At 49.6% G+C, this 27,088-nt stretch overlaps 12 protein-coding genes across 12 annotated transcripts; 6 read left to right on the forward strand and 6 right to left on the reverse strand.

Moving 5' to 3' along the window:
* Positions 1–390: 390 nt before the first annotated feature.
* BDW70DRAFT_150488 (60S ribosomal protein eL43) lies at positions 391–980 on the reverse strand (the record flags this gene model as incomplete). The annotated part of the gene is made up of 4 exons (XM_073739165.1): positions 391–454; positions 549–713; positions 857–887; positions 962–980. 4 exons carry the CDS (start codon positions 978–980, stop codon positions 391–393), a joined length of 279 nt encoding a protein of 92 aa, XP_073595882.1.
* Positions 981–1,269: 289 nt separating this feature from the next.
* On the forward strand, positions 1,270–3,248 carry BDW70DRAFT_136719 (uncharacterized protein; the record flags this gene model as incomplete). The annotated part of the gene is made up of 5 exons (XM_073736909.1): positions 1,270–1,998; positions 2,050–2,197; positions 2,244–2,316; positions 2,366–2,490; positions 2,541–3,248. The coding sequence occupies exons 1-5, from the start codon at positions 1,809–1,811 to the stop codon at positions 3,244–3,246; spliced, it is 1,242 nt and encodes a 413-aa protein (XP_073595883.1). The 5' UTR covers positions 1,270–1,808.
* Positions 3,249–3,279: 31 nt separating this feature from the next.
* BDW70DRAFT_54759 (alpha/beta fold hydrolase) lies at positions 3,280–5,166 on the reverse strand. Its single transcript, XM_073744260.1, has 7 exons — positions 4,810–5,166; positions 4,626–4,678; positions 4,447–4,554; positions 4,268–4,377; positions 3,877–4,207; positions 3,737–3,788; positions 3,280–3,674 (listed from the first exon to the last, which is right to left on the reverse strand). The coding sequence occupies exons 1-7, from the start codon at positions 4,886–4,888 to the stop codon at positions 3,397–3,399; spliced, it is 1,011 nt and encodes a 336-aa protein (XP_073595884.1). The 5' UTR covers positions 4,889–5,166; the 3' UTR covers positions 3,280–3,396.
* A 1,681-nt stretch (positions 5,167–6,847) lies between these two features.
* BDW70DRAFT_150491 (PHF5 family protein) lies at positions 6,848–7,174 on the forward strand (the record flags this gene model as incomplete). Its single annotated transcript, XM_073739166.1, has 1 exon — positions 6,848–7,174. One exon carries the CDS (start codon positions 6,848–6,850, stop codon positions 7,172–7,174), a length of 327 nt encoding a protein of 108 aa, XP_073595885.1.
* Positions 7,175–7,384: 210 nt separating this feature from the next.
* Positions 7,385–8,664, reverse strand: BDW70DRAFT_160231 (twinfilin; the record flags this gene model as incomplete). Its single annotated transcript, XM_073740806.1, has 4 exons — positions 7,385–7,501; positions 7,552–7,803; positions 7,872–8,503; positions 8,646–8,664. The coding sequence occupies 4 exons, from the start codon at positions 8,662–8,664 to the stop codon at positions 7,385–7,387; spliced, it is 1,020 nt and encodes a 339-aa protein (XP_073595886.1).
* Positions 8,665–9,019: 355 nt separating this feature from the next.
* On the forward strand, positions 9,020–9,946 carry BDW70DRAFT_136723 (uncharacterized protein). The gene is made up of 2 exons (XM_073736910.1): positions 9,020–9,246; positions 9,301–9,946. The coding sequence occupies exon 2, from the start codon at positions 9,342–9,344 to the stop codon at positions 9,804–9,806; it is 465 nt and encodes a 154-aa protein (XP_073595887.1). The 5' UTR covers positions 9,020–9,246; positions 9,301–9,341; the 3' UTR covers positions 9,807–9,946.
* Positions 9,947–10,423: 477 nt separating this feature from the next.
* On the forward strand, positions 10,424–12,482 carry BDW70DRAFT_160232 (uracil phosphoribosyltransferase-domain-containing protein; the record flags this gene model as incomplete). Its single annotated transcript, XM_073740807.1, has 2 exons — positions 10,424–11,251; positions 11,295–12,482. 2 exons carry the CDS (start codon positions 10,424–10,426, stop codon positions 12,480–12,482), a joined length of 2,016 nt encoding a protein of 671 aa, XP_073595888.1.
* Positions 12,483–15,589: 3,107 nt separating this feature from the next.
* BDW70DRAFT_54793 (putative succinate:fumarate antiporter (Acr1)) lies at positions 15,590–17,029 on the reverse strand. Its single transcript, XM_073744261.1, has 5 exons — positions 16,837–17,029; positions 16,739–16,786; positions 16,636–16,685; positions 16,383–16,581; positions 15,590–16,308 (listed from the first exon to the last, which is right to left on the reverse strand). The coding sequence occupies exons 1-5, from the start codon at positions 16,892–16,894 to the stop codon at positions 15,695–15,697; spliced, it is 969 nt and encodes a 322-aa protein (XP_073595889.1). The 5' UTR covers positions 16,895–17,029; the 3' UTR covers positions 15,590–15,694.
* A 1,506-nt stretch (positions 17,030–18,535) lies between these two features.
* BDW70DRAFT_168361 (uncharacterized protein) lies at positions 18,536–19,857 on the forward strand (the record flags this gene model as incomplete). The annotated part of the gene is made up of 2 exons (XM_073742446.1): positions 18,536–19,318; positions 19,377–19,857. Exons 1-2 carry the CDS (start codon positions 18,597–18,599, stop codon positions 19,855–19,857), a joined length of 1,203 nt encoding a protein of 400 aa, XP_073595890.1. The 5' UTR covers positions 18,536–18,596.
* Positions 19,858–19,985: 128 nt separating this feature from the next.
* On the reverse strand, positions 19,986–21,598 carry pex26. Its single transcript, XM_073744262.1, has 2 exons — positions 21,022–21,598; positions 19,986–20,966 (listed from the first exon to the last, which is right to left on the reverse strand). The coding sequence occupies exons 1-2, from the start codon at positions 21,444–21,446 to the stop codon at positions 20,093–20,095; spliced, it is 1,299 nt and encodes a 432-aa protein (XP_073595891.1). The 5' UTR covers positions 21,447–21,598; the 3' UTR covers positions 19,986–20,092.
* A 489-nt stretch (positions 21,599–22,087) lies between these two features.
* On the forward strand, positions 22,088–25,474 carry BDW70DRAFT_150498 (CAF1 family ribonuclease; the record flags this gene model as incomplete). The annotated part of the gene is made up of 10 exons (XM_073739167.1): positions 22,088–22,328; positions 22,389–22,481; positions 22,526–22,586; positions 22,616–22,751; positions 22,811–23,011; positions 23,049–23,448; positions 23,525–23,585; positions 23,777–23,889; positions 24,449–25,116; positions 25,172–25,474. 10 exons carry the CDS (start codon positions 22,088–22,090, stop codon positions 25,472–25,474), a joined length of 2,277 nt encoding a protein of 758 aa, XP_073595892.1.
* Positions 25,475–25,614: 140 nt separating this feature from the next.
* On the reverse strand, positions 25,615–26,422 carry BDW70DRAFT_54824 (cysteine-rich PDZ-binding protein). Its single transcript, XM_073744263.1, has 3 exons — positions 26,129–26,422; positions 25,916–26,039; positions 25,615–25,841 (listed from the first exon to the last, which is right to left on the reverse strand). Exons 1-3 carry the CDS (start codon positions 26,318–26,320, stop codon positions 25,756–25,758), a joined length of 402 nt encoding a protein of 133 aa, XP_073595893.1. The 5' UTR covers positions 26,321–26,422; the 3' UTR covers positions 25,615–25,755.
* Between the last annotated feature and the right edge of the window lie 666 nt (positions 26,423–27,088).

Below are 27,088 nucleotides of genomic sequence, written 5' to 3' on the forward strand. Positions count from 1 at the left end.
CAAAAAGCACCAGTAAAGTTATAGACTATTGTTACTCTTATTTTCCGGTTTTCGAGCGCGTACGTGAATCTAATTCCGGCCCCATGATCCTCACATGTCCCTGGCATTAGTCAGAAGACACGATCAGGTGCCAGAAGCACAAGCGAAGAACCGGCATACGAAGCAAAACGATGCTGCTATTTCAGAGCAGATCGACAGTTTGAACTAGGCAACGCGATCTGAAATCGTCGGTGGTATTCATGTCTATGTGAAAAAATTGAATTCGATGAGGCAGACGACGCCATCAACACCGAGGGCGGAAATCCGTGACGAGGATGCGTTCATGACAATCCATTGTATTTGTCTCATTTTTTAAATTAACCGAAACAGAAAGAAATCCCATCATCACATTTAGACCTCCGCGATTTCCCTGAGACGACGGATGGTGGAGCGGGTAGCAGCGGCGGCGGGGGTGCTGAGTTGAAACCCATGTTAGTATATCCATCGAGCGAAATGCCGTTGTTGCCGAGATGAGCTGTCGGACTGAGGGCGAGAAAGTGTCGACTTACGAGACGGTGTAGGCACCACCGGCAATGGTCTTCTTGCAGCCCTTGCACTCCCAGATGCCAACAGCCTGGCGCTTGACGGTGTTCTTTCCGCAGAAGGTGCAGACGTAGCGGGCGTGCTGGGACACTTCCATCTTCTTCACCTGCTTACGCAGGGAGGCACCGTATCTATTGTCGAACCATGAGTCAATCAAATGTCCAATCGCTTGCTGTTTCGATTATCGAAGCGCCAAGTTTCGCCGTGATGTGAACGAAAAAAGCCGTGCTCGATTCAATCCGGAGTCGTGGGAGGGTTTCTGGCTAAAGCATACCTGGTACCATATTTACCGGTGATACCGACCTCTGCGAACCAAGTCAGCTTCTGTTTTCAATTTTTCTGTTCAAAAGGTCAACAAAAATTCCCTGGCTATACTCACTCTTAGTGCGCTTGGTCATCTTGTCTCTGTGCGGCTGTTGAGGTCGAAGATGGGAACAGTGCGGGAAGTTCGAAATCGAGACCAACGCTTTCAAGTGAGGTGAGATCAGTTGTGGGTGCGCTCGCTTAGGGCTTGGACTTGGCATCACGTGATATATTACCTTAACTTTTACAGTACGTTTACAGTGAGCCTCTTCAATTAACGCAGCAGGTAAGATAGAATGGAGAAGAATAACTCAACCGCTACGCCTTCTTTGATTCGAGTCTTATCTTGTGTCTGAAAAGATCATTTCAAATGTCGGGGACAAGGGCGACCTCAATATCATACAAAGCCTCTTAAGCAGCAGGCGGTCAGAAAAGGCAAAAAAGTGCAGAAATTACTGGCGTGGTTTCTTAGATAAGCAAGTTCAAAGCCTGGCTAGTGTTTTTCGCTGACAAGTCATGGTTGCGGACTGAAGATGTCCAAGTACAGAGCCAATATGGCTGTAGGTTATTACCATAGATTATCACTCTATTTACGCCTGATCACATCGCCTAGAGTCCAGAAAAGTGCATGTCAAATCTGTGATACTTTACCGCGGACCAAGCCTTAAGCAGCATACGAGCGCATGCCATGACGTATCCGAGCCGCGGCTGCCAGATCCCCTTAATTATAAGGCTCGTAGTCGCATCTTTCGTCCATTGCCAAAGCTGCTTCGCTTAATTTGATTTTAGTGAAGTGTTAAGTTCTTTACATCTTTCAGTTTCTTTGACCTGGTACGTAAGTGGTACCGGACGTGGCCTTGTTGAACAACCTCCGTTCTCCACAAGCCCATTCAGGGTTACAGTCCCGGCTTCACACAGGCGATATGGAGTCTAGCAGGGAATTCGATATCGTGGTCCTCGGCCCTACTGGGTATACTGGGAAGTACTGCGCAGAGCATATCGTCACTCATCTTCCCACAAACCTGAAATGGGCGCTGGCAGGGCGTTCAACCAAGAAGATTGAGGGCGTCGCTCAGGAGTTGAAGAAGCTCAACCCTGATCGCTTGCATCCAGGTAAGACTATGTACTGGTACTTGTGAAGCACCCCTGCTGATGCGTCCATAGAGATCATCTCTGTCCAACTCAATAAGGAGGAATTGCGCTCTCTCGCAGAGAGAGCGAAGCTCATTATCAACTGCGTTGGTCCTTATCACATATACTCGACCCCTGTCGTCGAGGCTTGCGCGAATGCCGGCACCCACTATGTCGATGCGTAAGTTTCAACCTGGAAAAATTACTGCATCGGCTAATTGCTGCAGGACTGGCGAGACGCCATGGGTCAAGCAGACAGTCGACAAATATCACGAAACAGCGAAGTCGAACGGTGCCATTGTAAATAACCTCCAAATACTCATGTATAACGATCGTCTAATCGGAGTAGATAATTCACTGTGTCGGTATCGAAAGCGCACCTGCAGACATGTTGGCTTATGCCCTGGTCAAGGAAGTCAGAGAGAAGATGTCCTGTCAAACTAAAGAGGTCACCGGCTCCATCTACGAGTTCAAGTATGCTACCTTCTATACCATCCGCGTTGTTATTACTAACACATACATAGATCCTCTGGCGCGAGCGGTGGTACCCTGGCTTCTATCTTAACCTGTATAGAGGACTTCTCTGGATCTCATCTCCTCGAATCGACAAAGCCGTTCTCCCTTGCAGCCTCCCCGCCACCAAAGGACATTCCATCTGAGTCCTTTGTGGCGCGGATCCTCGGTGTCCGAACTGTTCGTGACCTAGGCACGCTCACTAAGTCGCCAACGGACTTTTGCGACATGACTATCGTTCACCGCAGCAGCACCTTGATGCCGGAACTCTACGGCCCCAGATTCTACTTCCGCCAGTTCCTCAACGTCCGCAACACATTTATTGGTATATTGTGGAATTACGCCTTCCTGGTAGGAACGGCTTTCTTGCTCTTGGCACCGGTCCGATGGCTCGTTAAGAAAGTCATCTACGCGCCTGGCAGCGGGCCAACCACGGAAAGCGGCCGTAATGACCGATGCGAGTACCGCGCCATCGCCACTCCGGACCAGGACACGCCGAAGCGTGTTTTGGGGAAGTTGAAGTATGCGGGATCGTCAATGTATCACTTCACGGGCGTGCTCATGGCCGAGGCAGCTATGGTGATTTTGGAGAATGAGGAGAAGTTGAAGAGGGTCTCGGGAGGGGGTATCGTTACGCCGGCGACCTTGGGCCAGGAGTACCTTGACCGACTTGAGAAGATTGGATGTCGTGTTGAGACGCAGGTGCTGGAGAACTAAACTGCTTGCCCTCTGTCTTGCGATCATGCTGTCTTTATGTCATAGTTATTCCATTATGATAAATATAAGTAAATCTCCCCACGTATATATATCTAGAGCCTACATCACAAAGCAGGCTCTCCAGCGAATCACTCAACAAAGAGAGGTAGATCACAGCTTGGTCACCCTGCTACCTCCTTCAACAACCTCATTGAACCAAGCCTCTAAAGCCTGATTAACCTCTGCCGGCTTTTCCCAGAGCGCCCAGTGCGAGGCATTAACCTGCTTTGTCGTCAGCTGCGGTATAGCCTTCCCCATCCCCTTGCCCAAGTGCGGCGGGAGGGCAGCGTCCTTGAGTGCTTGAATAAAGAGGACTGGGATGTCAATTGTTCCTTTCTGTAGAGAGAGCTCGTCGTCATAGTTTATCTTGCGGGTGCGGTACCAGTTTACTGCGAATTTTGTTAAGTTTGTGCCATGAGAATAAAAGGGAAAAAAGCGAGAAAGAGCATACGAGGTCCACGAAGCCCATGGCGGGCGAATTCCCAGGCGTAGTATTCCATTTCCTGTGAATAGGTCATGTCAGAGCCTCTAAGACCAAACAACAAGACTTCCCCCGAACCAACCGCCCAGGTAAGGTGGGTAGATACTAACCTCCTCCTCCAACAACCAACTCATCTTCACGCTTCTCATCTTCTCCAAATCTACACCCTTATGGACATCAAAGGCAGGCATTTTCTCCTGCGTCTTCCCGCCATAAAGTGAAATCAGGAACTGTTTATGGTCCTCTTTACTCTTCACAGCCTCTTCAATCTCCCCGCTAACGAAGTGCAGCTGGTACCTGAAATGTGGCGCCACTTTAGAAACCATGTCTTCAAGTGTCATGTATTTCTTGTAGGGCGGGCTATATGGCACACACACCGTGAAGAGGTGCGTGATTAGAGTTGGGTGCCAGAGGGCGACCCGGTAGGCGAGGAAGGCGCCCCTTTACCCGGTGGGTTAGAACGTTAGTTCTAGTAATGCGGTGTGTAAAGCGCGGACATACCAGTCATGGCCTCCCAGGATGATCTTCGATGCGCCAAGTTGATTGGCTAGTTCTTTGATATCGTCGGCGCAGTTCTTGTGTGAGTACGCCGCTAGATCCGCTGGGGCGTCCTGGTTGAAGAATAGTAATCCCGTCAGCTGCTTGCTTAGAATGTCTCTGAAATGGATGGCCTAGTGTACCGTTCGTCCATATCCAAGACAATCTGGAGCAATGACTCGGTAGCCTTTGTTAACAAATAGCGGAATCTGGTATCTCCAACCCATCGACAGGTCTGGGAAGCCATGGAGCTGAGACAGAGCAGGATTTTGCGTCAGTATTGGATTTGAAAGAGTATAGCGGGCGAAGTCGATGTGAATACCAAGACTACGGTGCCTTTGTATTGACCTGATGGCGGCTGGCTATGGAGGTAGCCTAGATATATAGTCAACGAATTGTTTGTTAGACCATTGCATAAGCACGTCTCGGCGTTGGGTGAGCAAGGAGAACACGCAAGAAGTGCACGAGCTCAATAATGCATCGCAAGGATGAGGAAATCCTCATACCGTATGTTTTCCCCTTCACAAACGCTGAGCGATGTTCGACCCGGGAGTCTCCCGAAACTCTGGTTTTGTCCACTGCCATGGTTGTCAAACGGCAGGATTTTGTTTAATGGGCCAAAGCCTATTAAAACGAATACAGGAAAGAACAAAGGACAAGGCAGATCAATTGGATTGTATCGATGTCGATGGTTTTCTGGAGTGAGAAGGTCTTTAGAACCCCTCTCCCGTCACGTGAAGTCGGGCTTCCTCTCTGTAATTTGAGGGCTAGATAGAGGATAATTTGATCGAGGGGACGATTTGCCTAAGTATCTTTGAAAAGGTTTTTTTTAATATGTAAGGATAGGAGGTCGTGGACCTGGGAGTATTTTGGGGTCTGATGTCAATCCTCCGAGTTGCCTCGGCCCTCGTTAACCGCCTCCTCAATAATCATGATTGTGTTGTACATAATTGGCCACCATCGGGACCAGAAGTAGATGGCCAACTTGATATTGTAAATAACTAATAGATCACCGTATCTTCGTTATCTTCAACTACCTCGCCTCCATCATCTTCTGCTCCTCGATGGTCATCAACTTGATGTGAGCTGGCTGATACGGCCTCGGTGAAGGGGCCGTCAGGCTTAGTTTCTTTTGGCTCCTCCTCATGGCTTGGCTCAGCTTGTACTGTCTCCTTCTGTTCCTTTGCCTCGTCGTTTTGCGCATCTTGACTGGGCTCTTGTTGCTCCAGTTTCTCCTGAGCTTCTTCAGGCTGATCCTGCCTTTCGGTCTCTGGCTGGTTTTCTTGTGCCTTGCGTGCATCGAATTCCTCCACTTCTCGTGCGATTGTGGCCTCAGCTTCCCGTACCTGATCCCGTATGATATCTTCCTCTTCAGGCCGCAGCTGCCATGGTTTATAGTACTATTGAATCGGTTAGAAAATCAAACAGACAATTCGGTATAATGACCATACCAATACAGGCTCCGACTTTGTTTTCAGAAAGTGAGCCATCGCCAAAAGGTTCTCGTGGCGAGTATGCATCTAGAAAACCGAGTATCAATTAGCAAGTCGTCGGCAGTCAGGCATAGTAGAAACTCACCATCTCCTTCTCGTATGACTTCTGCTCCTTTTTGCGCGTAGCCAACCGCTCCTCCCGCCTTTTCTTCTTCAGCTCCCCATACTCCTCATCTTGCAGCTTGAGCTTATCCTGCTGCTTCCGCTCAATATCAGCTCTCCGCCGTTGCGCCGCAGAATTGGAAGTCTGTGAGAGCGTTCCTAGCAGAGAACCGAATAATCGCTGTCCACGTTTCCGTTCCTCATCTCGGCGGTTGCGTTTTCGCTCTGTGTCCTGAACTTCTTGTTTCGGCGATGATTGTCTGCGCGCCGGAGGTTCTTCTGAATCTTGGTCGTCGTTCTGGGTGCTGAGACGGCGACGCTTGATGTCCGACTCGAGATCGGTAGTCGAGGATTGTCTTCGCTTGAGTCCTGATTCTGGGGAGGAGACGCGATTTTCTTGTTCCGGAACAATTACCGCAGAAGCTAGCGTCCTATGGCAAAGCTCAATTAGCTCCGGAATATGCGACAGTAAGATCAAGGAAAGAAAATGCTTACCCTTCTGCCATGGCGGGCGTGAGTCTGTCTGGTTATGGCCGGGTCTGAGACCGATGACAAATGGATGCAGAATATTAAATGGATGCAGAATATTGGGCAATGGCAAGCAAATATGCAAAGCACTAATATTGAATATTGTGCGATAGATGAGACGCGTCTAATTCGGAGAAGCAAGAGTAATAGTATCACATATGTGAATCGGAGACATGCTGTCGCGATAGAGCCGCAAAGCCAGACTCCCGTGCACGGACCAACCACCGCCGGCAGAAACTTGAAAAAGGTCATGCCGTTCCCAGCTTCTCTCCGAGCTCTCTTTCGCTTTCCACCAGCTTCGACCGGTTGCTCAAGACTTGTCGCTTCCGGGTTATATTTATTTTCAGTGCCCTTCAAACTCAGGCCTTCGCTCTCGAGCTCAACTCCCTTTTCGCACTCCGTTCGACCGCTTTTCAGCAACATGTCGCGCCATCATCCCGATCTCGTTATGTGCCGCAAGCAACCTGGCATCTCCATTGGCCGTCTCTGCGACAAATGTGATGGGAAGTGTCCCGTGTGTGACTCCTACGTGCGTCCTACAACCCTGGTCCGCATCTGCGACGAATGCTCCTTCGGCAACTACCAGAACAAGTGTATCGTTTGTGGTGGCGAGGGAATCAGTGATGCGTTCTACTGCTTCGAATGTACGCGCCTAGAGAAAGACCGAGACGGATGTCCGAAGATTATAAACTTGGGAAGTTCAAGGACGGATTTATTCTATCAAAAAAAGAGTTTCCGGAATCATTGATGAGGCGGTTCGACCTGCATACGCAACTTGGTCCTTGGTGCGGAGAGCTGGCGGGCCCTGGCTGGTATTATCGCTGCTCTTTGCCAGCGGTTACTGATGACATCTAAGAATGGCAATGAATCTTTGGCTACGGATATATGTGTACGGATACCTCTTACGTTGAAGCCCGGATCAATTCTCCAGGACTTGCTAGAGAGCGGCGGTCAACATCTACCTCCCCGGGCGTCTGGGCTTTGCGAACCCTTGCCTGAGACCGTTGTTCTGTGGGGGGTTCACTTCTTCATGAAGGCGTTCGCCTGTAACTTCGTCGGGCGCCCCGGCCTCAATCTGCCATTTCTTTGTTAGTTCCCGGTCTGTCATTCGTCAAGCCGCCGTACCTTTTTCAGAATCTTCAGACCCTGTTCTTCCGCCACCTGGAGCGCATGCATCCGGGAACTAGCGTACAGCATCCGCTCCTTGATTGACGAGCCTGATGGGCAGGTATAGATGAAGATGATAGCGTCGGAGTCGGGATAGTGGTAGAACGTGTATCTCGGTGAGGAAACAGAGATGTGATTCTGGACGGAATTGGCGTCAACCCCAGACTCAGCCGCAGTGAGCTTGAATGTCTCCGTTGAAACGTCAATGGCCTGTTATTAGAACAACATTAGCTTTTGATCAACTCACACCGCAATTGAATTTATCTTGCCAAACTCACCACCTGCACGAGTCCGCCCTGCTGCAGCCCCCCTAGAGCACTCTTCGCATCCTCGTCCACTTGCATTTCAATCTTCATCCTAGAAGGACCTCTTGCAAACGTCCCACCGATTCCAATATCCCTCCCTGGGGTCCCACTCCTTGCAGCCTCCTCCGCCCTCCGCACAGCTTCCAACTCCCTTTCCTTTTCTCCCATTAGATCCTCCCTTCTATAACCGCCAGTGGAAGTCCCGTTCTTCTCTGCCTCCCGCTCTTTCCATGCATTCTCTCCGATGACTTCCTCCTCGTCTGTAGCGAAGATTGTCTCACTGAACTTCTCGCTTCCCAATTCCCTCACCAGCGTCGCCCGTGTAGACGCGAAGAGAGTCTTTGCACGCACCCCCGCGTTGGAGGGAATGTAGGTTAAGGCAATGAGATTAGAGCCAGTCCGGCGGATTAACAGGTAAATAGGCGTCTTTGGCTCCAACACAGAAGATAGCTGTGACAGTGACGCGTAGAACGCGTTCTCTCCAAAGCCGGAGAAGGGGAGCGTCGAAAGCGGGGTTAGGCGCTCCGCGGTGATTGTCACGGGGAGGCAGAAGATGGATGTATCAGACGCGAAGCGGGAGAAGGCATCGTGGAGCTCTTGCGAGACTATATTCAGTCAGGTAAACTCATGATATGCATAGTGTGGCTGCTCGGGCTTATGCTGGAACTTCAGTGTTGGGGATGGCGGGGCGGAGTTGGCTTCATTGCCGGCACTTTGTCTGAAGCATGCAGCGGGGGAGAAACGCACCTGAGATTCCAGACTGCATATTGAATGCGTCAGGACAGATCTGCCGTCCGGGGGTACAGAAATGCGATACCAATATGACCTGTCAAGGGACTGTTGTTGGTTCGTTGGTCGGTCTATTTACTCACCGCTGGGTGGCCTCAACGCCATATCACATGACTCGCATCTATACAAACTACTACGTATAAATAGTGATGAGTCTGAAAGTTTCCTTATTTCTATTGCTACCTTCCAGCTGCACGAGTAGATGGCCAATAGAAAATTGAAACGTTGGTGCTGTCGCGATGCCGTTCCAAACACCCACTGGCTCTCCTATCTCGCGGGAGTTTACCATTCGTGTCCTCATGGTGCGAGGCTATTGTGCACGGTCATATAGTTGTGCTTGCTGTTGGATGGACATCTAGATTGTATACTAAGATGGTGATATTAAGCAAAGTCAAGTGCTAGGACGGTTTGTGCTTCGTATAGATACTGCTTACTTACTGGAGGTACAGGATCTGGGCCGTTTGCATCTCCCCATATGGGACATTAGCTCCTAGCTGGTTTACTCCTACCACTTCTCACAATCCATGATGACTTGACGGAAAAACCTAAGATAAATTTGGTAAGAAGCTGTCATCTACATTACCTGGAGTGTCTTCCATCTAACAGGACTCAGTCACAAAAGTCCAGATTAAATTCAACCAACCTAAAACGCCAATGGACAATCCCAGAATGTCCACCTTCCTCCAAAGATGGCATACTGTCCTTGGCCTCTCCCGCAAACCGGAACTTGCCTGGCATAAAAGCCGCCTAGCCGAAGAGCTCTTGGAGCGGCGCAAGGCAACGACGCCCTTAGGCCGACTCAGCGAGACCTCAGACATACTATTCACTTTATTCCGCGCCCGACACGACGGATTCTCAATTCCTTTTCAGCCATCCTGGTCACGGACATATAATGGACTCGCAAAGATTTATATGCTGAGCAAATTCACGTCACGGTGGGGATTCTATCGCGTGGCGGCATATTGCGCTGGGAAACACGATTGGAGGTCCGTGAGGGAGGTGGTTAACCCGAGAAAGAGGGCGAAAGTGGATGAAGTTGCGCTGAGACACGGGATCCCGATGAAGGAGTTTAGGAGAGTCTGTGCAAGACTCTTGTGGATTCTGCCTGTTCTTCCATGATGGGCTGCCTCTGGCTGTGGCTGTGATCTTCTGGATGTAACAGTATACCTACTGAGATTGATGCAGAATGACCATACTTAACCAATCGAGGTCCATTGATCTGGGCTGGCAACTAAATTAGATCTGTAGTGTCTGTAGTAGTGAGCTCCAATGACATATCTGGTCGTTTGCCGTCTAGAAGGCTCTATTTTCAAAGGGTAATATGAATTCACGATTCGATTTCCATAAAACAAACCAACATTTTCATTGAACTTCCACTATATTCTAGAATGAGCTGAACCATAGCTCGCCCTCTGTAAAACCTTAAGTCAACGCAAGGTGGTCAAAGACTATCCTTCCCGGACAATGTAGGCAAACATGGCTGCTTTGTTTAACCAGAGGAGAGCTTACACTGTGATCATCCTCTGTTCTCATCCCCTATATAATTACATTGCAAGGCCTTGGATACCATATCCTTCCACTGCGGTCAACTTCTGTTCTACCTCTTGCAGGGTCAACCAATTGACCTGACTTTCTACGCCGTATCTGTCATCGCCTTGCACTGTGCAGTTCTTGCCCTGACTACCTCAGCGCCACCTGCCTAAGACTCCACAGTGGACTTGAATTCAACTTCCAAGATGGAGCCGAGGACCACATCCGAGCCTGTCAACAGCTCTGTTCCCGCGAACGCGGCCGCCCTAGCTGCTCCCCGAGTGATAGGGCTTTATGGCTTGCCCGGCTGCGGTAAGTCATATATCATGGATCAACTCAAGCAGGAGCTCGGCGAAACGGATTTCGAGTTCTTTGAAGGGTCCAAGGAAATCAGCAAAGTGGCCCCTGATGGGCTTGACAAATTTAAGGAGCTGGACGAGTACCAACAGGACCACTGGCGCAAATACGCAATCGATGCCATCAAGTCAGCCTGCGCCCAGACTGGCAAGACCGGGATTGTGACCGGGCATTACATGTTCTGGGATGACGAAAAAAAAGAACAGGCGTCGAGGGTTTGCTCTCAGGCCGACCTGGCGACTTATACGCATATCCTGTACGTCAACGCACCTCTGGAAGTGACGGCGAAGCAACGGGCGGAAGATACCAAAAGGGCGCGCTTGAATGTGTCAATTCAACATTTGCGTCGCTGGCAAGAGACCGAAATTCAGGAAATCCATAACCTTTGTCGTGAAAATAACATTCTCTTCGCGACCATCTACCCGAATCTGAAGAGCAAGCTAGCGAGCTTGATTCGTGACTTCCAGTGTCATGATGAGAACCATAACAGATTCGTTGCCGAGCAGATTTTTGACAAATACATTTCTCCAAGCTACGATGAGCTGCAGACTGTTCTTTTCTTCGATGCTGATAAGACACTGGCCGCGGTTGATACGGGCACACGCTTCTGGAAGATCCACGAGACCAAGGGAGGCAAAAAAGGATCCGTTGAGCGCGCTGTTCCAAGGGCCGTTGGGGTATTCGTATACCGCATTTAGACAAGCTATGTTAATGTACGAGGAGTCAACCAACGACGATGAATTTGAGGCTATCTGTGAAGAGATTGCTTCACACACGCGCCTTTATCCGGGAATGTCCTTGCTTCTGCGCCAGGCAGAAAGATACCGCCACGTTTGTTCTGTCATTGTGACCTGCGGACTACACCGTGTGTGGCAGAAGATTATAGAAAAAGCAGGCCTCTCTCATGTAGTGAAGGTCGTGGGCGGGGGCCGACTCAAAGACGGTTTTGTCGTTACCCCTTCGGTGAAAGAGTGCCTGATCACCCGCGCAGCGAGTGTTCACGCGGCATATACTTGGGCGTTTGGAGATAGCCCTCTCGACCTGCCAATGATGAGGGCTGCTCGCAAGCCCATCGTTGTGGTCGGCGAGCAGCAAAGCCGGAGCAAGAGCATGAAGCTCAAACTGTTGACTGAGATAAAGGATAATGGTTTGCAAGCTCGTCAGGTTTTGCTGCCAAACAACACGTCGCCGCCGCTGTTAGATACCACTAGGCTGCCTGTCGCCAACCTCACGGAGAAATCGTTCTTGGATGAGATCTTCCAACCGCACGGGCGACCTGGTGGCATACGACTTCACCACGCTACGGATAGTCACACCGCTAAGTTGTTGAGCACTCCAATGCGAGATGACAGTATCCGCGGACCGTCCCTGCAGGAGGCCCATGAGAACGCTGGGCGTTATCTAGCCACCCAATACCTAGTTGAGCTCATTGGTACTGAGGAGTTAACCATACGTCATCCTCAGGGAAACGTTATTGCCGGATACCAACTACTCGACGAGGAGCGAACCTTGATCGTGCCGCTGATGCGGGGTGGGCAGCCCATGGCTTCTGGCATCTTCAATGTCTTCCCCAAGGCTCGATTCCACGATGTCAAGGAACCGACAGACTTCAAAAAAGAATACATCGAGGGTATTGTTACTGTGATCTTGGTCGACTCCGTGATAAACAGTGGCAAGTCAGTGGCCCAGTTCGTGCAACGTATTCGAGAGATGGATGGATCAGTCCGTATCATCATCGTTGCTGGCGTTATCCAGGACCAGGCAGTTAGAGGCCGTAGTCAACTTCGCGCCGTCGCACGTTCCACGGAGCTTACTGTTGTCGCGCTTCGCCTGTCAGCAAATAAGTATACTGGCAAGGGAACCACTGATACTGGGAACCGGTTGTTCAACACAACTTACCTTGACTGAATGTGTTTGTTGAGGATTCTTAGCCCAAGACAAAAGATAGAAGGAGAAGTAGCTAAGCACTGCTGAGATTGAACACTGTTAGCGAGGATAATTCCAGTCACAGTGAGCAACGTTTCACTATCATACTAAGAACTATCTTGCTAGGGTCAAATATTAGGACTCAAGTCGAAACCACTAAGCTGCGGTTATGCGTTGTTATCTCAAAGATGTAAAGGGCGATGTACTAGCCTAGAGTCTTGCCGATGGAGACAGCTGGATCGCCAGCATATGAAAGGCTAATCGATGCCATCGTCATATCTCAGTCAGAAATATTGTAGACCAGGAGAGAGTGGCGACACTCACCCAATGCTTGGATCATTTCATCTTGAGTAACAATATTCTACTCTGGCCATCTCTTGCTCAGATAATGTAGGTGTATAGCAAAATAGCCGCTTCTTTAGGAGCTCCATAATCGCTCTCTTTGATCACTTGTGCATTATTCTGGTCCACGAGAAATATTCCCAGAACAAAACATCTGGCGTTTTGTGGACCTCTGGATTCAAAACCTCAAAACCTGTTCCTGGCCAGCTACTCGACTATCGCCCCACTTGAGTAGCGATTGAATATTCGGGCCCGGTGAGCAACACCTTCCATAGCTCGTAGGCTCATTGCATTCGCGGCTGTAACGTCGAAGTCCATGATGGGGGTATGCCGGGTAGCCTTCGGTTGCGTCCCTACCTTTTACCACAATTGATGGTCTTTGAAGAATAATCCGCCACTCAAGAGAGTGGTCTGTGTCCTTTCAATACCATCCAGGATGATATGCGAGGCGGTCCGTCTAGGCCTACTCCGAAATTTCAAGTAGAGCGAATCAAAGCCAGCGTATAGATCATGTCTATGACAATTTTATGTTCAGAGAGTGGTTGCTCCGAAGCCTCTGGATGTTGAATGGCCCTGACAACTTTTCCTAGACCACCTAAATGGTGGCCACCCATATTGAATCAACCGCAGACGACTGAGTGCATCAACTTGCGGCGATACCAAAGCAGGGGATCATGCTAGAGCTTTCCGAGAAGAAATCCGCATTTCCTCTTGATTTTTGCATCTGAAAGCCTCGAGCAGTTCCAAGAAAAAGAAATTACCTGAGCACTTCTAATGGTGACGGGTAGGTTCTCAAGCCCGAGTAACTGGAAGTGACTGGCAGAGTAGTTGCTCAAGTCACTCTGGACAGGCTATTCGCGGTCAGTCACGTTAACCTTTTGCAGAAAGGGGCATACCCTGGATCAACCGGAAATGCTGTAATCTGCAGCTCCTGGTTGGCGACCGCTCTAGTATACCAAGGCTGCACTGCCTTCGCAGGCACGTACACCGTATTAGAAAGGATATCACGTCCCTATTCATTCAAAACAGATCTCGCTCCGCCTCGGAACAAGTCCTGTCTACTCACTAGCGGACGTTAGCTGAGAACTCATATTTATACCCACAAGACAAAGACTTACTGTCAAAAATGCCAATTGTCACAAGCTTTGGGTTTCAGGCTTTCCGGCTTTCTTGAACGAACGGCAAGAACGCTTGATGAGCGTTTGGCCAGTTGTAATTGAGCTGCTTACCTTTAGCCTTACATGAAAGTTCTTACCTGCTCCGCAGCATGATCCTATCCATTGCTCCTATTTGTTGCTTTGGATCGACGTTTTAATCTCCTTCCCTGGTTCAACGCGGCCATTCGCTATATGAGGAGCAGAAGTGTGACCCAAAGAGTGCCACTACGACCTGGCGGAGCGTTAGGGTAAGCATAAGCATAAGCATAAAAGTTAGCTTATATAATAATCTGCATAAGCGCCAAGCCTCACCACCGCGATGTACGCAAATTAGCTATAGATTGTGCAAAAGTGGTCACCAACATCTACATAGCGATCGCGTGTAGTCTGATACTAAACGTCTTGTGAATGCTAAAAGCGGGAAGGACAGAATGAAACTGTATCAACTACACGAACTTAGCCTACTAAGGATCGGACGCCATATGACGATTGATTGTCTATCTCATTGACGATAGATATCTCTTCAATCTCTCTATATACATACATAGAGAGGTTTGGTTTGGTTTGATTGATTTGATTTGATTTGATTTTATTATTTAACGTCACTCGGCGGATCACGGGGCCCACGTGATCTGCGGCCTCCCAGGGGGCATCTGGACGTGCCGTCTAAATAGAACTCCCTAAAACTAGCTAAATACAGGTTTGAAGCAGCAACTATGGACAATATATGTTGGAAATGAGCGGGAGAAGCACCCAGCACTACCCTGGCCAGGTCTTCTGAGGGCTGCAGCCCTTTATCCAGGTAGATGTGTAGACTGTTGCACTATCAAGCGCTCCGGCGGGCCCAGTTCGGGCATATATCCTTAAAGAAGGATGATTCTTGTACGATACGGCTGAATTCTTCCCCGGCAGCTGTACTTAGGAGCCAGTCTATTGTTTTTGACGGGCCATCCTTTATACATCTCCGTCTATCCTTCCACCGTTTTCTGGTGTATGGACAGAAGAAGAAGTGTATTGGGATCTTTGCCTTGCCACAGGAGCAGCTTTCCAGGTAGCCCTGTGTGGCCGAAGCGTTGGTGGTATGCCGTAAAGTCTCCGTGGCCTGTACGGGCGGCTACGAGTCGGGCCAAGTATCCATCGGGGAAGCTTGTGCTCGCGGGAGCGGCTTTCCTTTGTATGGGATCTGATATCCAGGGTCTTGTAGGCTTGGGGTGCCTTACTAGCATATGCTATAAATGTCTCTGTACGAAGCCACTGTTTTGCCTCCCGCCGTAGGGCATAAGCCAGGGCTCATCGTTATTCATATCAAAACGTTATGTAATTGAGACACGACATAATGCAGAATGCAATCCATTGAGTGTTATATACAATCCAGCTCTAAAATCTAAGGCCATTCAGGTTCGATCGAGAGTCAAGACAGGACAAGACTCCGAATTAGACACTCCATACACGGCATTGGAAGTAGAGGACCGGTGCCAGACATAAGAGTATAATATAATATGACAATATAGACAGGATCAAGATAGGACAATGAACGCCACCAACAATGCCCAAGGGATATATCTACTGTATGAAATGCTTTTCCAGCCAGCCAGCCAGCCAGTCAGTCAGGGCCAGGGCTAGGACTAAGACCAGGACCAGAAGCTGAGAGGAACTTCCACCAAAACAGATGGAGACGGTGAGGTATCAGAGGATTTATTCCTCATATTTTCCGCCTACAAATGCCCAGTTCGACGCCTCCAGCTTCCCCTTCAAGAATTCGTACACCGTGAATGTGACGGCCTGTCCGGGTGCAACACGCATGACACGCGGCGTGATACCCTTGTAGAACGCACTAGCTCCCTCCTGCTTGAACATGTCCTTGGCGATCGTCATGATTCTGCTCACGGCGCTCTGACCAGGCTCGGCTCTCGTCTTCTGCAGACGAGTCTTGATAGTGTCGATGGGTGCATTGGAGAAGGGGCCGACAGCACCAGAAATCAGACCGATAACGGTTGTCTGATAGCTAGGAAGCTGAGAGTTGCTGTATTCGGGCTGGCTGCGTTGCAGGAAGGCCTTGAGTTCCGTGTAAGCTGTGAAGTTGGCGGCTTGGTTTGTACCCTGGCGGAGAGCCGTCAGGGAGACACCGCGGTAGAGGGCCATGAATCCCTCTTCCTTGATGACGGTGAAGAGAGCGTGCGGGGCGGAGCGGTATTTGGGAGCGTCAAGGGGGTCGGCGAGGGAGTGGTGTTGCGCTTGCAGGCGGATCTTAATGACTTCCATGGGGTTTACGACGGCGACGGCTTCCGTTACACCTGCGGCGAGACCGGCTGTTCATTATTCGTTAGTATTAAGGCTGCACCTACGATAACTGTATAAAGCGCGGTTGGGGGAGGCGGCGTACCGAGGAATGTGGCTTTGCTGGAGACAGCACCGGTGTTCTTATCCGCGAGCAACTGCTTGTATTGCTCGTAGGAGGTGAATCGGATGGCCATCTTAGGGATGATACCGCCCAAGACGGCTCCGAGACCCTTGTATAGACCGAGGGCGGTTTCCTTCTTGACAATCTCGACACCGGTTTTCACGAAACCACGAGGCTTGACCTGCAATTAAATGAGTTACTGCGCTCCGACTTCGAGAAGGGCTTGGGAACTTACACCAGGTGCCGTGGATCGCCGCGAGAGTTGCATTCGGACCTTGATGGTGTCTAGACTTTTTGTTAACGCTTACGATTGCGCGCCTGAATTGGATGTTCCGTACCCAAAGGATGGCATACAAGAGCCTCCATCATACCGGCTCCACCACCAGCTATACGAAATTAGTACTGAGTAAATCGGAATACAGACACAGAGACCTACCGATCAGATTGACAGCCGGCGAGGCCGGCTTCTTGCCATCTCCTCCTTTAGCAGACATTGTAACTCAAAAAAATGTGTATAGTCTATTGTGGTTTTTCCAATTGGGACGTAACAAGCTTGCGCGTTTCAACACTGTACAGACTACAAAAGAAAGAAAAGAAAGAACAATCCAAAAGAAAAAAGAAGGACTGAAAAAGAGTCACGAGGACGGCAACGATATCGGACGTTCACAAGGTGGAATTTCCCCAGGTTTGAAGCGGAGAGATACGGAAGTATAAGTACCCTCGGTTGGGCCGAGGAAGAAGGAAGCTCTGGAAGCACGGTCTTAGTCAAGGCAAATAATTGGGAGTCAGAGCTTCGGATAGGCGATCATTGCCCGGACACTCGGAGTGGGTGGCGGGTTTTGTCTCTGCCCTTTTTGTGTGGTTAATTATTCTTTGGCTGAGGGCGAGCGCCGCGGAGGTGGAACGGGGAAGCGGAGACGGGGAGATGGACGAGCGGAACTTGGCTGTCAGTGATAGCAGTAGCTGCAAAGAGTATGTCGAGACCCAGCACAGCCGAGACCGATACGGTAGAACTTCAAATCTGAAAAGTAGGACTATAAGATCTCCCCATTGCTGCGGAGCAGACATTTTTATGGACAAAAAGTGGTTATGTCCCTGTTGCCGTTCCCTTCATTATTATCATCATTATTACCTCCTTTCAAGAATCGACAACCCCAGACTTCGTTGGAAGCCCGGTTGAATGAACCCGCCCAGCCCATGGTTCTGGCTTTGGCTTTGGTTCTGCAGCGCTGCCGGTTCCAGAAGACATGATCTCATGAAGCAATATGCCATCTGAACTTAGCCTGGAAGATACACCATAATTCTGCATGTGAAAGTGCTGTTGCTCGACAGGATAGCTGGGATGTAGGAGCTTCCATGCTCTAGCTTGTGATTTCGCGCTATTCAGCTCCATTTCTATGTCAAGTGACCACCGCAAGGGGTGAATGGATGCTGAAGGCGGGAGAATCCGGGCTCCAGGAAGAATGACGTTGCTCCATTCATGCCGAGGTAAATCCGCACTGGGGAATGCCGACGGGTGGCCACACGTCGACAGCTGCTGATGCTGGACGGAGCACAAGGCGCAGAGCGAGTACAGTGCAAATGGAGTCCAAAGCTTGCAGTGCAGCTCAATACATCAGCAGATGATTGATAAGGGGATGAAGAAGCAGCCCTTCGGAGTAAATGCGAGCCTGCGAGTTCGTCGTGGTAACCTGAGGCATCGGCACATGTTTTATCCAGACTTTTTCCACGTCATGCCTGATCTGTCAGGCAAAACAAGATAACCCAATAGCCTCGATCATTGATAAGGTTAAAGTTGATCTTATCGGCAATCAATTTTTTTGTAGGTTTACGCAGCAGTGCTGGTGAAACTAGGATACCCAGTCATGGCGGCTGTGTGCCGGTGCTGCGTCTTGATGAACGGTGCGCACAAAGGAGCGCGATTCCCTAGAAACGAACGTCCGTATTTGCAAACCCAGCAGCATTATCGAGGACAAGCTAGAGGGTAGCGAGAGAATGTTGAATGTAGAGTAAAGCAGTTGGCGCGTCGGTCAATCGTTCTCCCTATCAATGTTTATCGTCTCGCATCGGCATCTTCTCCGATCTCAGGTCTCCAACTCGAATGCTCATCATTCCCATAAAATCATGATAAGACAAATAGCCTGAGCAGACACATAGGTAAAGCCTAGATGTCTAGACGAGCCTAATATAGGCGCCATGAGCACCCCACAACCGGCATGGAATCGCATTGCCTTGTTTATCCTCCATCAATGGCTCATTATTGGCATCGGTGTCGCCTGCCTGCTTGGATACTTCTTTCCCAACGTCGCCAAACATGGCGGCATAATTCGTTCGGAATACAGCATCCTTTATGGCGCCGTCGCAATCGTCTTCTTAATATCGGGCCTTAGTATTCCTCAGGATAAGCTCGTGCGGCAGCTCTTCAACTGGCGCCTTCACCTCCTCGTCCAAGTTACCTCGTTCCTGTTTATTCCAGCGCTTGTCCTCGCTGTTGTACATGTTATTCTCGCTAGCGACAAGACTGAACGCATTGATCGCGCTGTGCTGGCAGGATACATATTCACCGCTTGTATCCCGACGACGATCGCGTCGAATGTGGTCATGACGAGGTCGGCTGGAGGGGACGATGCGGCTGCGTTGGCCGAGGTGCTTATTGCTAACATTCTGGGCCCGTTTGTAACAGCTGGGTGGACGGTAACACTGCTACCGGCTTCAAAAGAGTTCGATGCATGGAGAGACCAGGATGAGGATCTCACGGCCATGTATCGTGACGTTTTCAAGCAACTGGGTCTGGCCGTGCTGTTGCCTCTCGCTGTTGGACAACTGGTGAGGTTCTTGTGGCCCGAGAAAACAGGGAATATAATCCAGAAGTATAAACTTGCGAAACTTGGATCATTCTGTTTGCTTCTTATGATCTGGTAAGTTTGGTAGAGGTCAGGAAGAAGATTAGAATGAGTTCCTCACACTTTACACAAGGTCAACGTTCTCCTCCTGCTTCGCAACAGGGGCGCTCCAGGGCCTTTCGACCGAAAGCATCGTTTTCGTCGTACTATTCAATGTTGCCCTTTACCTGTTCCTAACAGCCGTGTGTTTTTTCATATCTCGACCGCCTCAAGGCCTCTGCGTTCGAACAACCTTCGGCCGGTGGCAGGTCCTGAAACAGATGTCCGTCGAAGAAACTATCGCCGTATGCTTCTGCGGACCGGCGAAGAGCACAGCTCTGGGTATTCCGCTGTTATACGCAATGTGGGCGCCCGTCGACTTGTACATCAAAGCGAAGACATCTGTGCCTGTTTTGCTGTATACGACAGAGCAGCTGTTCGTAGCACATTTTTTCGTTCATGCGTTCAGGTGGTGGAAACGAAGGAATGGTCGGCGTTGTGAATGCGAAGAGGATGGAGGGAGTGAGCCGCCATCTGCTTCCCTCTCAGAGGTAACAGATAAGTCAAAAGAGTAGAGGTGAACGAGTACGAGTGACTTAAGTCTTCATGATGCTACTTGATTGACACGTGATACCATATTACAAGGATTGCACAAGAGATTGTTCATCTGAATTAAATACCGAAAGACATTTTCATAGCATTTCATTACTGCGGCATTCGCGGAGCGTGGTTAGATTTACAGACCGAAGGATATATATAACGGGCCATGTCTGAATGGTCCAAGAACGCGATGAGAAGACAATAAATACATCAAATATAGCTCACCTTCACGCCCATCCCGACAGTGCCCCGGACCTTTTGCCAGCCAGACCCAGCAATTCTCTTGATCCGCTCACGGATATTTGGTCTATTCAGGGCAAAAATAATACCCAAGAGGAACAGCAGCAACCTCAAGAACGAAAGAGGGTTCTTGGATATTGACGTGCCCAAGTACTGCACGAGGTTTTGGAGCGCTGCGGCCAGCGCTCGTGATTGTCTCGCCTGAGTCTCAGGCTTCTCCGGCTTTTTGACGTTCTTCGAGCTGGGGGGGGACAGAGCCGTCCGTGATGACGATCCGGCTTTGCTGCTGCCTACCCTCTCGCCCTTTTTGCCTCTGATGCTCCCATTTGGATGATTTTTCTCAATCCCGTAATCCACCCCACTGCCACTCATCTTGTGGTTCTTTTGTTGAGCGGCTCTTTCTGCGGCCGCGGCCTCCTCTGCTCTTTGGTGTTCTGCTTCCTGTGCTTGTCTCTCTAACTCGGCGTCCTTTTCGCGCTGTAGTGCTGCAGCACGTAGCTTGCCTTGTTCTTTCTCTTCTTTGAGTCCTTCCAGCGTCTGCATGAAGACTTCCTTACGCTCCTCGTCGAGAACCTCGCTCAAATTGATGAATTCCTCGGCATAGTCCCACTCTTCGTTTCTCGGGAGTACATGGAGGGTAAACAGCTCGATCAGTCGAACTCGTGCGGCAAGGTCTTTCGGTGTATCTGTGCCGCCGTTACGAAGGCGATGTCGCTGAGAGCTGGTGGGTGAGTTCAGGTGCTCTTCGATATCGAGATTCGGTTGCCCGTAAGAGGAGAGGTAGGTTTCGAGTCGTTGCTGGTTAATGATTTGCGAAGGAGAATGGTTCAGAAGTAGAGTGCCCCTGAGTAGATCAGCTTGTTAGTATTTAGCATGGCACGTTTGAACGTGTCACTCACAGGTTATATACGACCTCTGCATCTATTGACCCCTCTCGCCCTTGATAGCCGATCTGCACAACCCTTTCCCAGATGCTTCCATCGCGAACTTGCGTCGAGATGTCCTTCCATTCCTTCTGTCCGATTACTTTCTTTCCTTCTTCTGGGCCCAGATCGATGATAGCGCTCAGTAGTGTGATGTACAGATTCCATATTTTGATCCGCCAGGTGGCTGGAACCGTAGCAACTGGCGGCAAGCTGGGCCCATTGACTTCCTGATCATCATTGCTGCCTTTAGCCGTAATCACCGGCTCTAGAGAGACAAGAGCTTCTTGTAATCGACGGGTTAAGAAGAGCTGCGAGGCTTTTTTGTAGGTTCTTGAGCAGAGCTTCGATGGGGAGAGCGCGGTCGTGGACGCCGACATGGCGGATGTGTCGTCGGCCATGATCGCCAGAGATGGGGTATTCGGGGAAGATGAGGTGGAAACTCAGTCGATGGAGGCAGGCGCTGCAGATGTGAGGTTATGACTGGAATAGATGAACAATTGAAGCTACTCCAAAGTATTCTGTGTTTGGTTGGAAGGTGAGTTACTACAGCTGCGGCAGTTTGGAGTGACAGAGACCGAGCGGCGGCTCCTGTTGGTCGTTTGTCCCTCGGCTCGGCCTCAAGACTCACCTCACTCTGGGGTTGGCTGGACGTCGCTCGTCACGGGATTCTCCAGATTTCGTGCTTGGCGTCAAACAATCAGCACACTTCATCAAACACCTCATTCAAGGTAGCACCTCTATTCTGGTTTGGGCGACAGCTTGGGCTCGGCCATCAAAGCAGCTGATTCCTGAAATGCAATATACGCAGCAATAATCACTGATTAATCATCGCCAAGCAAAATATATTCTATGACGCACTCTTGTCATTTCATGCTAGATCCTTCTAATATACTATTCCAATATTTCTCTATTCAAATACTTCTTCCCTGGGGTATTACTTGCTGATATCATTATCCCACTAATCTTCGGACTAGCATCAGGAATAAAGAAAGAGAGAAAGAAAGAGAAAGAGCAAGAGAACTACTAAAAACAAATCGACATGGACGTCACTGCGCAGACATTCCCTTTCCACCTAGCACGGATGCTGGAAGATCTCGCATCTTCTGCTTTTGTCGCTATTGATTTCGAGTTCTCCGGCATTGCATTGGCTGCACAGGGAACAACTGGAGCTGGGCCACCACATAGCTTACAGCACAGATACCAGGAATTGAAGAAATGTGCGGACAAGTACCAAATACTCCAAGTTGGCTTGACCTTTTGTCAGGAGGATGTTGAGGCAGGTCAGATTATCTGCATTCTTTCTGAGCTCTCCCGAGAAATATGATTTTGACTGGCTCTAGCGAAGTATACTTTGAAACCATATAACCTCTACCTCAGTCCAATCATTGATCGTACGCTGGACGTCGAGAGAAACTGTTTATTCCAGAGCAGCGGTATGTACGCTCGAATTGTATTCACTGGACTGATTTCCATGCAGCGATTGAGTTCTTTTTGGAGCACAAGCTTGATACGAACGCCTTGTACAGAACGGGCGTAACGTACGTATCAAGAGAAGAGGAAGCACGAGCCATCTCGAGGCCCAAGAAAGATGTAAAATGGCACCAGTGCTGACTTCAATGGACGTTGACGAGACCGTTTATGAGTCTATTGCATTTTTGGAACTCGTCCGGAAGCTCATAGACGAATGGCTTGCGCTCGGTAATGTAAAAGTTCAACTCTTATGTTCGACTCTTAGATGTTGACCTAGCTAATCAGTTTATAGAAGCGCGATAGATACCTCAACATCCCGCCACCTTCTCGCCAAAAGGAGACCCAGACACTAGACGCCGTGCCGTCAATTTTGAACAGGTTTCAAAAGAGACTGGTCCACCAACTTGTCGAAGTAGAGAATCCAGACTTTGTCATCATCGGACGGCCTGGATTCGTACAGATTATTGACTATGACGAGAGACGCGAAGTTGCTGTCCGGGACTAAAGGGTCCAGTGGTGTCAAGAACGAGCTCGGCAGCACACGTTTCAAATGGATCGCCGAAGCCCTGGCTGGGGGTGATCTCACGCATCTCAATCCCAAGTACTTCCGCGGCGTCAGAGGCAACACTGCACCAACGGAGCAGGGCAAATCACTCCAGGAATTTGTTGACAACTTCAAGGCACGCCTCAACGCCCACCGACCTATTCTTGTTGGTCACAACATCTTCACCGATCTGGTTAACTTCTTCCGCTGCTTTTTTGGACCCCTCCCGGACCATGTAGAGGATTTTCAGTCCATGGTGCACAAGCATTTTCCTATTCTCATCGATACCAAGTACCTTGCTACACATGACTGCGGGTCCATCAACCCCATATATTCTTTACAGGAGATCAATGACAGTCTACTGGGAATATCTAAACCCGAAATGAGTGGGTGACGCCATATATACCTGGCGATGAGAATGACCTCTTTAGGCATACATCGTCATTTCGCCATACGAAATAGAGAAAATCGACCATGAAGCAGGGTACGACAGTCTACTCACGGCGCAAATATTCATCAAACTGTCAGCCTAGCTTGGGAGCGGAAGTCAAGTTAGGTCTGAGAATCACTCTCAAATACATCTTTGATGGCGGCACAATACGGCTTCAACAACCAATTTTCCCACCTGCAGGTTGAAGAGACGAGCAACGGACTCGCCAGCCCGTTCGTGGTCGATGAAAGCGAAAGGAGCGGTGGGGCCTTGAGCGAGCAAAGCCGTGCAGAGATACGACTGGCCCAGAAAGGACTTTTGATCCCCAGACCGAATTTTCAATTCTGGAGAGTGTACGGCAATAATTTACGCGTCTTCGGAACCAAAGAGGTTTGCCGTATGGGCGAGAACGTTGCAAAATCCGTAACTAATGTACTACTTGAGCTCAACTTGGAAACCATCTACGATAGCGCTTAGTAAAATCTCCAAAATAAGAAGCGATCAATTGGGATGTGCGCAGCATCTATCTAACAGTACACCTTGGATTCAAGAAGGTACCGCTAGCGAAATCAGCTGCAAGCACTCTCTCTGAGCACCGCAATGAATGATCGACTGGTTGTAGAAGAAACTGAACGCAGTGACGATAAGGATGGTGCTGTGAGAAGGAAGAAAAGAAAAGATTGAGTGCAGCGGGAAATTTGGGTAGAAGTAGGATGAATGGATCACGTGGGCCACTAGCTGTTTTTGGGCTAGTCAGGCCCGACGGGGACGGGAAAACAGTGACCGACGACTTTTCTCGAGACTTGCTGAAGGGACCGTAGGAGCCTGTTACGACCAAACTAACAGCCACTTGGAGATGTCTTCAGGATCCAATGGTGCCAGGCGCATAGCCTCAATACTGCGTAAGTGCCATTAGGCTTTATTTTTATTGAATCTCTTCTGATGTCGAATTGCAGGGCCTTCGATCGCCGAACAGCGAGTGTGCAGCAGCTGTCAAGAGACACTTGTCCGCCGCAACTATGCCTCCGCGGCTACACCCATCTCCCCTAAACCCTCTTCGTCGACCTCATCTACATTTCCGGTTGTGAGCCCGACTTATACTATCAATGCCGGCGTGCTCCTGTCCCGTCCACCCCAAATCACACGCGACCTCACCGATTTTGAGAAAGCGTACTACTTCTACCAGAAGCGTCTGAACGAGCGACTGGCGCTCCCATTTACAAAATACTTCTACTTTAAGCGCGGAACGCCCCTGGACGAGGATTGGAAGCGTAAGGTCCGAGAGCGCCAGACCGCTGCGCGTGATATTGGCAAGTACAATGCGTACGGTAAGGAGGCGTGGAACGATGAACTGCTTATGGGCGAAAAGGAGTCGGAACCGGAACATATTGTTGAGGCGTTGATTTCGGATGCCGAGAGCACTGCCAACAACACGTCTCAAGATACAAGCAAGCAAGAGCAAATCCCCAGGCCGCATCCCCGGGTAACGGAGGCGGATAAGAAGGGTGACACCAAGAGTCTGGATCGGGCTCTTCAGAGGACCCTGTACCTGCTTGTTCAACACAAGGAGGGATACTGGAAGCTTCCTAGCTCTCCTGTCGCTTCTGGTGAAACCCTTCGATCGGTATGCTGTGTACCCCACTTGCTGTGTCGTGTGCTTGCTAATATTGGTTCAATAGGCCGCTGAACGTACCCTTGAACAATCTGCCGGTGTGAACATGAACACCTTTATGGTCGGATACCACCCTGTCGGCCACTACGTGTACAACGCTCGCAAGCCCAAGATTGACGAGACGACGGGCGCTACCCTAGCCGGAGAGAAGACATTCTTCATGAAAGGACGCATCATGGCCGGCCAGGCGGATCTTTCTGCCAATGTGCAAAACCTCAAGGACTTCAAGTGGCTTGCTAAGGAGGAGATTGCGAAGTACGTCCTGCCGCCGTACTACGCTGCCATCAAGAACATGCTCGCTGAGCGGTAATGGAGCTGCGGAGCGTTCTTATTACTCGAGTGAAGGGGTAGATGGGGTCGACAGCGAATTGTTGAAGAATTCGGAAGATGTAGGATAATCCGGCTCAAATCTGCATATATTCGAGTTTATCATGTCATGTATAACTAGCTCATCAATATTTATCCCCTTGATTCAATATGCATTCACACCCAAAGTATCGGTCCCATCTGTACGCCAGGTCACGCCGTAAAACCAATATCCAAGAAAAGGAAAACAGCCAGAAAGAACACGCCCAGGTTTATCACCAAGCATCATTTCAAATTAAACTTCTGCCCCTGCACGACAGGCTGATCCTTCGCCGACTTCCCCGTCAAACTCTTCCCACACATTGGACACGCTGTATCCGTCAGTAAAAAGGATGACTCTAATATGCAAACTCTTCACTGAATGATGAAAGGGGACCCGACTTACCGTTCTTCTGATACGCACACCGCTGACAATATTTCCGCCCTTGCTCTGTCTTCGCCTTGCACATATCGCAAGACGATGAGTACGCCGCATAGGGGTTCTTCGCTTTTGCGCTGAGGAGCTTGTTCTGCCCAACCAACATTAGCACCCTCCAACTCACTTCTCCAGACCACCCTTAGGCAGCTATAGACATGACCTCCAAGATCGGTGGCGCACCTTTGAAACACCCGTATTTCCCAGTGTAGCCTTGGTCTTGTTCGCTACTGAAGTACCGGAGCCACTACCAGAGCCACCACCACTACCTAGCGACGTGGAAGGCGAGCCGTAATACATCTCACTCTTGCGCTTTACGCCTGGCGTGGCTAGTTCGGTGGCTTTTAGCTTCTTTTGGCATTTGGAACAAACCATGGTCGGTTCTGTTCTCCTTCTTTGCTTTTCCTTTGCTGCGCGAATGTAGAATTTGCAAGGGATTTTAAGTATATGATACCGGGTCCCGGATCTTTACGTTCTGTGATGGTGGAATTGATAGAGGGAGGATGGGATGTCATGGGTGGCTAGTGGTTAATGGCCTGCCAAGACAGGATTGCGCCACATCCGAGGCGTGTTTAGATATTCACACTGTCAACCGGAGGAGGTTCCTACTTACTAATCAATGTTCAGCACCTCGCTCGTTTACTTGTCTGTTTGATGCTTTACACCGTTTGTATGGCAGGGATATCTCCTGTTCATCGAGAACCCTCTTTTTAAGCCTTTGAAAAGGTATAATATTGCCTATACAGACCGTAGTTAGGAGATCAAGACCTTCGATTCGTGGTTGTTCGTTAACGTAATTACGGCATACTGTTCGAACAAAAGGGCAAAAACGTATTTAACACGTAACGTGTTTGTACCAGCCCAGATTCTGCCAGCAGAAACTGATTACATATGCACGATAGCTTGCTGAGTTTCACCGACTGGCTACTCATCCTAAGCACCACGTAAAGGTGCAAGCTATGCTCAGGTGAAGTACACAGCCCGTACCCCTAGGCAGTGCTGGTGTTCGTACAGAAAAATTATGAAAGCTCGTACGTACCTTATAAGACAATCGGATTGTCCTCATTTCCTTCAGGGAGATCAAGGTAGATAGGATTTTCAGCCTCACCTTCCACTGGATCAAGATTGATAACCAGCTGGTTT

Source organism: Aspergillus foveolatus (genome assembly GCF_047715535.1).
Source record: "Aspergillus foveolatus strain CBS 279.81 unplaced genomic scaffold BDW70scaffold_25, whole genome shotgun sequence".
NCBI classification, from domain to species: Eukaryota; Fungi; Ascomycota; class Eurotiomycetes; order Eurotiales; family Aspergillaceae; genus Aspergillus; species Aspergillus foveolatus.

Coding starts and splice junctions, on each gene's coding strand:
- BDW70DRAFT_54759 (XM_073744260.1), bottom strand. CDS start 4,888: ATGGCAGTGGACAAAACCAGAGTTTCGGGAGACTCCCGGGTCGAACAT. Junction 4,378..4,446: donor GTCTTGGATATGGACGAACG/GTACACTAGGCC, acceptor TTCTTCAACCAG/GACGCCCCAGCGGATCTAGC. Junction 3,789..3,876: donor GTTGGTTGTTGGAGGAGGAG/GTTAGTATCTAC, acceptor ACCTATTCACAG/GAAATGGAATACTACGCCTG.
- BDW70DRAFT_54824 (XM_073744263.1), bottom strand. CDS start 26,320: ATGGTTTGTTCCAAATGCCAAAAGAAGCTAAAAGCCACCGAACTAGCC. Junction 26,040..26,128: donor GAAATACGGGTGTTTCAAAG/GTGCGCCACCGA, acceptor TTGGTTGGGCAG/AACAAGCTCCTCAGCGCAAA. Junction 25,842..25,915: donor GTGTGCGTATCAGAAGAACG/GTAAGTCGGGTC, acceptor TGACGGATACAG/CGTGTCCAATGTGTGGGAAG.
- BDW70DRAFT_136723 (XM_073736910.1), top strand. CDS start 9,342: ATGGACAATCCCAGAATGTCCACCTTCCTCCAAAGATGGCATACTGTC.
- pex26 (XM_073744262.1), bottom strand. CDS start 21,446: ATGGCCGACGACACATCCGCCATGTCGGCGTCCACGACCGCGCTCTCC. Junction 20,967..21,021: donor GCAGAGGTCGTATATAACCT/GTGAGTGACACG, acceptor TGATCTACTCAG/GGGCACTCTACTTCTGAACC.
- BDW70DRAFT_54793 (XM_073744261.1), bottom strand. CDS start 16,894: ATGTCTGCTAAAGGAGGAGATGGCAAGAAGCCGGCCTCGCCGGCTGTC. Junction 16,582..16,635: donor GGCGATCCACGGCACCTGGT/GTAAGTTCCCAA, acceptor ATTTAATTGCAG/GTCAAGCCTCGTGGTTTCGT. Junction 16,309..16,382: donor CAGCAAAGCCACATTCCTCG/GTACGCCGCCTC, acceptor AATAATGAACAG/CCGGTCTCGCCGCAGGTGTA.